The following is a 12420-nucleotide window of genomic DNA, read 5'->3' on the forward strand; positions in this document are numbered from 1 at the left end:
CCCGCGCGGGGGGACTACCTCTCCCGTGGGGCAGCGCGGCCGGGGCGGGGCGGGGCACGGCCTCCGCCTGCCGTTAGGCGCCCGGCGGGCGGTTGGGGCCGTTGGGGAGATGTCGCGCGGGCGGGAGCGTGTGGTGGTCCTGGTGGACATGGACTGCTTCTTCATGCAGGTGGAGCAGCGCCTCGACCCGCAGCTGCGCGGCCGCCCCTGCGCCGTGGTGCAGTACAACAAGTGGCAGGGCGGCGGGTAGGTGGTGGTGGCGGCTGTGGCGGCGCGGCCGGCCCGGCGGCGGCGGCGGCCACCTCCCCTCGTCCTCCCCGTCCGGTGTCTTGCAGGATCATCGCCGTGAGCTACGAGGCGCGGGCCTTCGGCGTGGCCCGCGGCATGTGGGCGACGGAGGCGCGGGCGCTGTGCCCCGAGCTGGCGCTGGCGCGGGTGCCCGAGGCGCGGGGCAAGGCGGACCTCACCCGGTGAGCGGCGGGGGCCGGCGGGCGGCGCGGGCCGGCGGCGGCGCCGGGGCCGCAGCTGAGACGGTGCCCGGCGGTCGGCAGGTACCGGGATGCCAGCGCGGAGGTGATGGAGGTGTTGTCGCGCTTCGCCGCCATCGAGCGGGCCAGCATCGACGAGGCGTACCTGGACCTGACGGGCTGTGTGCGAGAGCGGCTGCGGGCGCTGCGCGGGCAGCCCCTGGGCGCCGCGCTCCTGCCCACCACCTTCGTGCAAGGGCTGCCGGCTGGCCCCGACCATGGCCCCAGCGGGAAGGGTACGCAGCGCGCCCCGCACCGCTCGGCCTGAGGCTGCCGCCGCCGCGCTTTGTGTACCTGCGGTGCCTGTTTTGAGACGCTCGGCAGCATCTCAATGAGGGAGCAAGCACCCGGCTGCTTCCCCTCCTGCTCCCTGCACTGTGTCCCCATCCATCCATCTGCTGCTGCCTCACTAACCCTCTTCATATATCTGCATAGGCAGGATCGGGTTGCTTTATCTCTTCCCAAAAGAATGTAGTAAATGGGATCTTTATTTTCCCAAGTGCCTGGGTTTCAAGGTGCCTGCTTCTTGTCATCGCTGTTGGGGCGCAATTACAGAAGCGTGCAGCTGTTCAGTGGGGCTTGCTGATGCTACCGGTCCCTCTGCTGCACTCCCCTTGAAATGTCCACACTGATCCTCTCTGTGTTCCTTTGCTAGAGGAGCTGCGTGAGTGTGGTGTGCACGAGTGGCTGGCGTCGCTGTCTTTCAGTGACCCTGATTGTCCAGACCTGCAGCTGACCATGGGAGCAGTAATCGTGGAGGAAATGCGGGCAGCTGTAGAAGCAGCCACTGGATTCAGATGTTCAGCTGGGATTTCGCACAACAAGGTATGTGTGTAACACATCAGCCAGGCTTCTGAGGGCAGAGTCAGAACGTGCTGTTAGCAGTGTCATGCTCTTCTGAATCTCTGTGTGATAGAGGATGAGCAGAGTGCGGTGTGCAGCCATGCCTGAGAATGCATTCAGGGAAATCAGGACATGTGAGAAGACGATTAAATGTTTTTTCCTCAAAGATAGGAACTATGTAGTTGGAGCTGAATTAATTTACTGGCTTGGTTCCTGGTATAGCCTAACTAGTTAGTTTACTATGAAGAAATGGCTTCCAAATTCCCCAGGAGAGTTTTCTTTACAAACAACAGAGCTTAAAGAAGGTGTCCTCCTCCCTGAGGTTTGGGGGACAGTGGCTGTAGCTGTGGAATGGTTTTCACTGACACAAATTCCCAGTTACTTGGAAGAAGAATACCAGCTCAGTGGCACTGAGGTGCATCAGTTTGTTTTTCCTCCGTCTGGTCAATCAATCTCCAGCACCTACCGGCTGTGCTATGGGTGATGCTCAGGCAGCTGCTGAGAGCAGCCACAGGAGCACTTCGTGCATGACAGCAGCTGCAGAAACAAACCGACTTTGATGCTGCAACTATAGAGGTTTCCTGCTTGGTGATATGCAGAGTGGTTTGCTGAGAGCACCTAACGCTTGTTTCAGTCTTTGCCAAAAAAGGCTTATATGTACGGTTAAGATTTAAAAGATGCAGGTTGTGGCCAAAAAAAAAGAAAAAGAGAAAGACTAAACAGATGCTTTGAAATTTCAGGGAGATGAAGTTCATTCTAGGATGCTGCTGAACCAATTTGAACTATTACCAGCCATTTGTGTATCCTGGAGCTAGTTTTGCACAGGCTCACCTTAAAATGAGAGAGGACTGTGATGCAGGGATGAGCTAGCTTAGGAAGAGTGCTGATGCAGGAACTTCTGTCAGAAGGGATGTTCAACTTTTCTTTTCCCTCTAAAGGGAGGTGGGAAGAACAGAGACTGTCCCTGCTAGGAAGGCCACCGTCTTCACCGTATAAGTAGTTCCTGGATAGCACGTGACAGGGCCAGGAGCTGGAAGTGGCAGTATGTTGTGAGAGGCAGCAAGCTGTAGTTCCCAGCTGTTACGGTGGTTCAAAGTTGGTAGAAACTGCTACCTCTGAGAAGCAAAGTATTACAATGTTAGGTGACTAGCAGCATCTCCCACCTTCCATCAAGTTTCTACACCAGCATTCTTAACTTTTTCTAAATGGAGTAAGAAAGTTTTCATGTACTGTGCTATCCCTGAATGACTGTATAGCTATACTTATGCCAGTGAGCACGGTGCAGAGATCACCAGGTTAAAAGCCTATATGTAGCTGTGCAGAACATGCTACGTTGCTTCCACAGCCAGCTTATCTCTGTACATATGAGCCTTTTTAGCAACGACTGGAACAAGCATTAGGTGCTCTTAGTAAACCCTCCTGTATATTGCCAAGCAATGAACCTCTATAGCTGCAGCACCAAAGTCGGTTTGTTTCTGCAGCTGCTGTCATGCACGAAGTGCTCCTGCGGCTGCTCTCAGCAGCTGGCTGAGCATCACCAGAAGCACTACTGCAACTACAGATGTGAGGTGTTGACCTTAAGGTTCCTGATGCATTTCTGCCTAAATGTCATAAGCTGAAGATGCCAGCCTGGAAAAACAGGACGTGAATGAGGTGACCAAAAGGTGCCTTCATCTAGCTGGAAAAAGAAATTGTATGTCATAAAAAAACTTTGTCCAGTGACTTGCAGTCAAATTGAGATATTTTTAAAGTTGGATCCTGGAGGGGTCTCTCTGAGGCCCAGTAAAAGTCAGTCTTTTCAGTGAAGCTTGGCAAGAGAGGGAACAGTTGCAGGAGCTGCAGATGATGCTAAGCACTGATGGGGCTGAGGGCCTTGGCTGTAAGAGTTTTGGAAGAGGGAATTAGAGCTGCAAATTCTGATCTTGGGAAGGTCCAGAAATGCTCTGAAATTATCAAGCAGCACTTCCTGTGGTCCTCACTGACGGTTTGAGTGGCCTAAATGGAGAAGGAAATCAAGTATGTGAACTAGGAGGCCTTTCGCTAAGCCTGGAGTAAGCCTGCAGTTGCAGTAAGCCTGGAGTTAAGATGGACAATCAGCAGGATGAGTCAGTTTTATGAGTACTGTTGTGGAAATGATGAATCCTGTTTCAGCTTGTGCTACTTTAGAGAAGTGACAAAAAAGTAAATTAATCTGCCCTGTGAAGTCTCACTGGTTGTTTCAGCTTGAGGCACTTTACTTCAGGAACAATGTGAGTAAACTTAGAAGGCTGTCTCCAGTGAAACAAGAGGAATAATAATCAGACATCTGGAATATGACTGGATAGGAAAAGTTGAAGGAAATGGATCTGTCTTGTCTAGAGAAGAGTGAGAACGTATGTAAGCCTGTAAAAGAGGCTGTTAATACGAATTATAGCTTAATATGCCGGAAAGGAGTTTTGCTTATAACTATAAGATGGGTGATAAAGCTGTGAAAGAGGAAATTATTAGACTTTAAAAAAAAATCAGCTGTATCTATTTCAGGCTGGTCTGGGTATTCCTAATCCTGGGTTAGACTACAGTGGGAGGGGAAGCTGTGTAGTAAATAGGCTAGAGAACATTTCTCCCAGGCCAGCATTTCTGTATCTTGCAGATTTCCTTCTGTAGCACTATGCTGCTGTGGACCTTGCAGAGAGAAGTTTAAAATAGTCACATTGGGAAAAAGCAAGACAGAAACAGAAGATGAAGGAGAAAAGGCTCAGAGAGAGAGAAAAGTAGCCTGGGGAGGATAGTGAGGATGCTCTGGAAGCTCTAGCATGCTGACCTGTTGAAAACTAAGCCAGCCAGACCATGTGACAGACCCCAAACTGCGTGGAGCAGGAGCCTGACCTTTTTGCAGAGCTACAAGCGTGGAAGCAGCAGTGTTAGTCTCTGGGAGCAAACAACGGTGCAACCTGTATGTCCGCCATAACAGAACTGTTCCGGAGGCAGTCCTTAGCTAGAGGTGGTACAGTACAAGCTGTTCGGCAGCATCCTTCACAATAAAGTCAATGCAGAATTTGTAATAACAGGCTTTCCACCCTCTCTTGTGTTACAGGCACTGGCAAAACTGGCCTGTGGGTTGAACAAGCCCAACCGCCAGACACTAGTATCTTCACGATCTGTCCCACAGCTCTTCAGCCAGATGCCTGTTAGCAACATGTAAGTGTTGGGGAGCCTCTTGCTCTTGTGCAGCCTGGGGCTCAGGCTCAGTTGCTCTGTGGCAAGAGCGTGTGGTGGAAGTGCTGGCACTGTGCTTCCACAGCCTACGCTTTCATTGGGAAGAGAGCCCTGCTTGTCTTCGTTGCTTTGGTACGAAATTGCTCCTGGCCAGCTCAACAGACAGTAATTTGATGCTAGTTGGTAACAGCCAGCAGAGGGCTTTCAGCGTTCACCATAACCAAAGACTGGAAGAAACAGAGAGGGAATCCTGCTAAGAATCCTGCACAGCTGCGAGTGACAGTTCAGGGAGAGCATGCTTGGGAGCTGCAGCTCTGCCAGTGAAGGCGCACGCTCGGAGAACCCACCAGTATCTTTTGGGCAGCCTTTCCCCGGGTAGATCTATGCTCAGGGTGCCTGCTGAGATGTATGGCTGCTGGCCAGCAGTAACCCTTACCAGGGAGGCCGCAGGCAATGCCCCAGTATGAGGGACAGAGAGAGTCAAGCTCCGAGAGAGCAGGAGCGGTTTAGTGTTGAACATTGCAATTCGCACGAGTGCTGCTCCTTGGTGGGGAAGAGCTGTCAGCTCTGCTACTCCAGGGGGAGCACTAGTTCAGCTCTCCAGACCTGCAAACTGCTCTCTTGCCTTCAGCATATCGTTGGTGATGGAGAAGGGTGCACTTGTTGGAAGGGTCCTGCCCAAGCAGGAAGGAAGCAGGGAGTGTATGAGGCATTATTCAGGGCACGGTTTGGGAGCACACTTCAAAAGATGGAGCTGAGGGAGAGGCAGTGGAACTGGGTGAGCTCTGAGCTCTTCCCACTTCCCCTCTTTCTATTACAAGTGGAAGAGCTGTTATGCGCTAAGTGTTCTCTTTTGTCCTAGAGTCCCTTTTGTCCTAGAGCCTGTTAGAGCAGCCTACTTCCTTGCTTGGCCTGCTTCTAGCTGCTCTGGATCAGGGCAGCTAGCTGATGGAGACTTGGCGTAGTCTTCACGTGATGCCTCATTTGTGTTCCCTCTCTCCCTCTCTCTCCTGTAGCCGAAACCTGGGGGGGAAGCTGGGTGCTGCCATCACAGACATCCTCGGAGTGGAGTACATCGGGCAGCTGACACGGTTCAGTGAAATGGAGCTCCAGACTCACTTTGGAGACAAGACGGGGTAATGATGCACCACTTGCCACAACTTGGCTCTTGTCAGGAAGGGAGTCTTCCTTCCTTTTGGTGGTGGGTTGTTCTGCTGTGGTTAGGAAGGTTGGAAGGTAAAACCTGAGGAAGGTTTTACTTTGGGTCTTTGAGGGTACAGAAGTAATGGTCTGGCAGGCCCATGAACAGGCTTCCAGTCCTGTGCTTTCCCGGACGCCCTCACCAGGCTAATGTTTTGCCTGCCAGCCAGCTCCTCTGCCTTGCTCTGCAGGATGTCTAAGGACAGGGCTGAGCTGTACAAGGGCTCGTATCAAGCTGGAAGGCATGTGGGCTTGATGGTCTCATTACACAGGAAATTATAAGGCTGGACTGGAGCCTGAAGCACCCCTTTTGGGCCCAGAACAGCGGTTGGGAAGCTATGCAGACTGGTGAACTTCTGTCACCTTAGGAGAGGAGGCAGAGGAGCTGAGCCGACGGGTAGTCGAGGCCTGAAGGGAACCTGCCTGCTCAGCTGTGGCAGCATTTGCAGAGTTGGGGGTGAGAGGCAGAGCCACAGCTTGTCCAGAGCTGAAAACATGGGTCAGCAGAGGGGTGGTTTGCTGTCCAGCAGTGCACGTGCGCCTGTCCGTGGGCAGAGAGAGAAACAGCGTGTCACTCCTGACGAGCATCGGTGCAGGGCCTGAATCCGAGAGTGCTTGTTGTGCCAGCGCCAGGGCTGTCACCTCTGACTGGACTGAGGACAGCGAGTTATTATCCACTGGCACATGCAGGACCACTGCAGTGGGTGTCCCTGGGCCCCAGGTTCACTGGTGCCTATAGGGGCTGTCTAGCTGCCTTTACCTCCCGTTTCCTCTGGGGCTTTCAGGTCCTGGCTCTATGACCTGTGCAGAGGAATTGAAGATGAACCTGTTAAAAACCGCTACTTAACCCAGTCCATTGGCTGCAGCAAGAACTTCCCTGGGAAGACAGCCCTGGCCACACAGAAGGAGGTAGGAGAGGCCGGTGTCTGGCCTTTGGACTGGAGGAGGCGAGGACGCTCAAAGCTGGGACTAGCTTGCAAAAGCTGCTGCTTTTCTGTGTCACAGGACCCTGAAATTCAGCCTGGAGGCTGGGTGGGAGGGGGTGGTGTAGGCCCCAGAAGCTAGGGAAATCCACTGTAGATAGAAGGACAGTGACAAAGTGCTGCACAAAGAGGTCCGACCTTGTCCTAATTTGCACGAGCTAAATGGGCCCGTGCCCTTCAAAGGAGATTCACAGTGCCAGGCTTCAAGGGCTGGTTGCTAGAAAGAAGGAAACTAATCCGAAGAGGGAGTGAGGCTGCACCTTCCCTGTGGAGAGGTTTCCACAGAGCAGTAAGAGATGCAAAGAGGGATCCAGGGCAGAGGACCCAGTTTCCCTTAGGCAATGGCTGGTAACAATGCAGCATGACCTCGCCGGTGCTGTCTACAATAGTTTACCTCCGGGGTTGAATCCTCACCTGGGCTGATTTCTCCAGGAACGCTGCTAGTAATGAGCCTTGTGACAGTCTGTGTCCTTTCCAGCGGGACTGCTGCTCCAGCGTTCCTCAGCGTCTGCAGAGCTGCTCTGGGCTGGCAGCAGAGCACAGCCCCAAGCCTGTGTATTACTGCCGTGTGTTTTGTACAGGTGCAACACTGGATCCTGCAGTTGTCCTTGGAGCTGGAGTCCAGACTGATCAAGGACAGGAGCCAGGTAAGGAGAGGGACGTGGACGGCTTGTTTTCCCTGCTGCCTGTGAGGGGGGCAGGCTTTCAGGAAGCCATGCAGCACGTTTGCACTGTGAGCCATTTGCAGGAGGCTGCAGGGGGAGCGTGTGTTGGGGCAGCAAATCTGCCTGCCCTCGGACAGGCGGCTGTGTGTGAGGTGCCCTGAGCAAAGAGGTGAGCGAGAGCCCGGCCAGGAAGGAGAGCTTTGTCCTGGAACGCTGCAGCTAAGGATGCTCCTTGTCCCGTGCTTTAGGATGCAGGGACCTGAAAGCTGCTGCGTACTTATCCTCCCACACTGCCCCTGCAGTGCAGCTGCAAGCCCTCTGCTGGTGCAGCCTTGCCCATGCTGCAGGCTTTCAGAGGAAGTGAGCTGTGTTTAAACCCACAGATGTTAGACTGCAGGCCGGGGTGAGATGAATCTGTTAGCTTCGTTGCTGCAGGGAGGCCGAGAAAAGGTGCACAGCTGCCTTTGAAGAAGAACAAGGACTAAATGCTTCCCATCCTGTGCGCTGCAGCTGTACTGGATTTGCTGTCCTGTGTCTTGTCCATTGGAGATTAGGCCTGGCAGGACAAGCTGCCATCTGTCACATAGCATCAAGAGGTAGCAGCTGACAGCACAGGGCTCCAGGCAGCAAGACTGTCTCCTCAGCCTTCCCTGCTCTACCCTGTAGATGTCGCTTGTAACACGGCCGTGCCCTCTCTCTGCAGAACAGCCGAGTGGCCAAGCAGCTGATGGTGGTTATCCGCATGCAGGGAGACATCCGGCTGTCGCGCTGTTGTGCTCTGTCCCGCTATGATGCCCAGAAGATCAGCAGTGATGCCTTTTCCATCATCCAAAACTGTAACATGGCTGGGGCTCACCAGGCAGCCTGGTGAGAGCAGGAAGAAGTGGTTCATGTCCCTTTCAGGGGTTGCTCTGCTGCTGGGGTGCAGGATGAGGCAGGACCTGACAGATGGGAACAAGAGAGTTATGCTGACTGGCTGGAATGGGAATTCCCAGTGCACGCACAGCAGGGCACAGTGCTTGTTTGCTCTGCTTGTTTGCAGTAGGACAGCTGTGAGAGCCTGGCTCCTTTCTAGCCCCACATCTGGCCGGACACTGCTGACTTCTGTACTTGGAGTTGCTGCTGGCATGGGAATCTCCAGCTGGGCAGCTAGGGCAAGGCAGTCCCTGCTTTCCTCAGCCTGAGAACTAACAAGGCCTTGCTCTGCTCTTCTAAGGGCAAAGATGCTTGTTGGGAAAAGGCAACGGGTGTAGGAAGAACAATCAAGATCCGCAGCTGCTATATTCAACCTTACTCCCTCCTTTTCTGCTCTGCAGTGAAGGCTGAGGCATAGTTAAGGCAAGAGGGTGCAGTCTCTTAGGCTCTGACAAGCCTGCTGCTCCCTTAAGACCCTCTTGCCCTGACTGGGAGGGAGTCTCACAGCTGCTCCAGCCTGTGGTGGACTGAAAGTCCAGGCTGCAGGCCAGCATGCAGAAGGCCTGGGCTGTCCTGCTCCAGGGCCCGTTCCTTTGGGAAACGCTGCTCTGCTCCCCTCTTGGAACACCAAAGTTTTCTGTGCTGCCCAACCCAGCATACTGTGTCTGGGAAGAGAGACTGTTCTGGAGGTAGTAACACTGGCATTTTGTTAGAGGAAGCCTCTCTCTCCCAGCCCTTGCCAGATATCCAGACTAAGCTCTTTTGCAGCCCCTGCCCTGACCCCTGTCTGTGATCTTTTTTTATGCTGCTTGAAGTCTCACCTCAAAAGACTTTCTGCTTCCCAGGCTGATGTCCGAGCTGACGTTGATTTGTTGTTCTTTGTAGGTCTCCGCCGCTTATATCGGTGCTTCTCTCTGCAAGCAAGTTCTCAGAAGCTCCCACGCTCCTCTCTGCAGGCATCGCCACCTTCCTGACCAGTGATACTCAGGCTGATGGCGCTGCCACCGCCAGCGCAAAGACCGCGTCTTCTAGGAGCCCGAGGGTCAAGTTCTTCAGGAGTCCAAGCAAAGAGCACAGACAGAAGCCGGCTAACGCTATTGAGTCTTTCTTCCAGAAGGCAGCAGAAAGGCAGCAAGTGCAGCTGCCCAGCCTGCCAGCTACCACCAGCACAGAGTCACCTGTGCCTGGCTCCCCGGAGCATCAAGTGAGAAATGGTGTTGGACTCGCCTCTGGGCAGTGCGACCTGGAGTCCCCTGTGAAGCACAGTCCCAGAGAGGGGAGCTCTACCTCTCCTTACAAGAGACTTCCCTGTGAAAAATCGCTGTCTGATGTTACACAAATGCCCTCGACCCCCCCAGACTCCAAAGTCCTTTTGAAATTAGAGCAAGCTACAGAGGAGAATGAGCAGAATTTGCCACCCTCTCCTGAGCTCACCCCATTCCCTCACGCCTCGCCGGGGGACCAGCAGTGCTGTGAGAAGTGTGGCCAGCACGTGCTGGCATGGGAGCTCCCGGAGCACATGGACTACCATTTTGCTGTGGAGCTGCAAAGCTCCTTCCTGGAGCCCAGCTCCCCCCCGGCTCCAGAAGCAGCTCTTAGCCCAAGGGCTGCAGCTTCCAGGTCTCCCGCCAAAGCCAAGAGCAAGCCTAAGACTCAAGCAGGCTCTAGTGCAAAACGACCTAGAGAAGGTGTGACAAGAACTTTAGATTTTTTCTTTAAACGCTTACCTCCTTAACTCCCAGCCACACTGGGATTTTTAGATAATCAGTGTTTTTTAAATACAATTGAAAGTTTTTATACCGGCTGTCACGTTTTAATGCAGAAAAGTCTAATAAATTACCTCTACCCCAAAAGCAGAAGTGGAACTCACGAGTAGCGTGGTGCTGGATGTACCGAGCTTTGCCATTGATTGGGTAGATTCTGGTGGCAGCTAGCTCACCCCTGCTTGATGCTACCAGAAGCTGCATTATACTTTCACCTACACCTCCTGCTATGGGTATTTCCATAGCTTCGCTGCGCCATTAGTAAATCTATTCCTATAGCTCTTTCCTGTGGTGGGACTAGCGTCTCCCCACCCTGTAATGTGGGAACTGAAGCACAGAGACAGTGACTTATCCCAGGAATTCTCTGGCTAAGTGAAGTCTCAAACCCCTATCTGTTTGATCAGTCTGAAGCCTCCACCTTGTGACTGTTCTCCTCTGGCTGCGCTTGTGGGGCTTGTCCTTATATATATATATATATATAATATATAATATATATATATTTTTTACATATGGGAGCTTACCCTATGGTTACTTCTCCCTCCCTCCCCCCAACTCTAAAGACAAACGGCTTTTCTTCCACAAAACGGAAGGATTTCTACTATAGACTGGCAATTCCCTCTGTGTAGCTGTCCTTTCTGTGCTGCCCGACTCCAGCGCACAGCACAGCTCTGGAGCGCACAAGTAAGACTACTCCTGTCAAATAAAAAGCTTTGAGGAGGCTGGAGCTGCACTGCTGTGCTTTTGGTGGGCTTTTTGAGGTCCTAGCACAGTGGCTGATACTTGCTCTTGAGATACGAACTGCTTACTGCTAGAGTCCTGGGGGGGGGGGGGGGGGGGGGCAGGAAACATGCCAAAGCGTGTTTCATCTCTGTGAAAGCTCCCCTCTGTCCCAGAGGGCGTCCAATCTCTTTCTTTCTCCTTACAGACGCTGGGTGATATTACAGGTAACTTGATTACAGGTCTCTAGTTTGATGTTGTTCTAGAGCGCGTCTTGTTCGGCTCGCCGTGACATGGGAGTAGTTCACATGAGAGTGGGTGCCCCAGTCCTCCAGAGATTGCAACACAGCAGAACATCATACAGGGAACAAGCAGGCACTGAGAGCGGGCGAGACACCCCCCCCCCCCCCCCCCCCGGCCCGGCGGCCTCCATCCAAGGCTTTTGCCCTCTACTTCCGAGAAGGGCTCAGCTCCATGCTACGCTGCTGGCTGTGTGGAGCCGTTTGGCCTGTTCCAAAAGGCAAAAGTGCTGCTGACAATAATTTGAACTCAGCTGTAGGGCAGAGGGAGGGAGCCTGCCACATCAGCGTGGTGCTGGGTGAGGTTTGGAAACACGCTGCAGGCAGTTTCATCAACTGCAGGCTTCCCCTCCCGGGGAGGGGAAAAAGTGAGCGCCTTTCAGGCAGAGGCTTCTGCTGGCAGCAGATAGCACATGCAAGTACCGCGGCACTTTGCATCATTATTTCCCCTTCTTTTCTGAACTGCACCATCCTGCCTGTAGCTGTTGCTGGATCTGCTCGCCTTCCAGCTGAAAGCCTTTTTCCCTGTGCTAGGAAGCTGCGACACTCCTGTTTGTTAGTGTGTGGGGGGGTCTAATCCTTGACAACTCAGTCGTTGCAATTATATGGCAGGGCTAACTCTGGTGTGCGCTGGTAATCAACAGAGGAGTCTCTCTCATTAATGACAGGCCTCACGTTCCAAAGTGACAAGTTTCCTGAAGCTGTCACACCACGAAATTGCAACCAGTTTGGTAGGGGTGTCTCATGCTCCTGTGACAGCAGCACGTCTCATTTCCTACGTGCCGGTCAAGGCAGGACAAGACTCAGCAGATGGCACTGCCTGAAACAAAAACGAGCTGAGGACAGACAGATCCTTTTCGTGACACAAGTCACCCCCCCAAAGGGAAGCCTTTCTGCTTTGGGTTGTCCCAAGGGAATACCCTGTTTTCACAGAGAGAAGGCAGTTGCAACCCCCTTGATAAGGTCAAAGCTATTTTAAAAACAAACCACTGGTTAGATTTGTGCCCTAGAAAGCATCCCTTTAATTAGGCTCTGGGGAGGGGGGGGAATTTGTGGCTGCCAGGAAGCACGAGCCACAGTCCACCCTGCCCACAGGAGCGAGAAGTGCTGTGCTCAGGCTGACGTGGCTGCCTGTCACCCCCGGCTGCACGCGCAGGTCGGCTTAGATAAGCAGAGAGCGCAAGGCTGTAAACAACAGCGCGCGTGCATTCCTTCCACGCCACAGCCTGGTATTTATAGGGCTGAATGCAGGAAGCTCCAACCATGACCCAGCTCCAAGGGCAGCATGGCAAGAGCCCAGCTCTCCCCTCGCT

General features: G+C 53.4%; 1 protein-coding gene across 1 annotated transcript; it reads left to right on the plus strand.

Moving 5' to 3' along the window:
• Positions 1–24: 24 nt before the first annotated feature.
• Positions 25–10187, plus strand: POLH (DNA polymerase eta). Its single transcript, XM_068939470.1, has 10 exons — positions 25–246; positions 336–470; positions 552–763; positions 1183–1352; positions 4444–4547; positions 5582–5701; positions 6551–6674; positions 7330–7395; positions 8117–8280; positions 9214–10187. Exons 1-10 carry the CDS (start codon positions 110–112, stop codon positions 10061–10063), a joined length of 2082 nt encoding a protein of 693 aa, XP_068795571.1. The 5' UTR covers positions 25–109; the 3' UTR covers positions 10064–10187.
• The last annotated feature ends 2233 nt before the right edge of the window (positions 10188–12420 follow it).

The sequence above is a fragment of the Struthio camelus genome, chromosome 3 (assembly GCF_040807025.1).
Source record: "Struthio camelus isolate bStrCam1 chromosome 3, bStrCam1.hap1, whole genome shotgun sequence".
In the NCBI taxonomy this organism is placed as follows: Eukaryota; Metazoa; Chordata; class Aves; order Struthioniformes; family Struthionidae; genus Struthio; species Struthio camelus.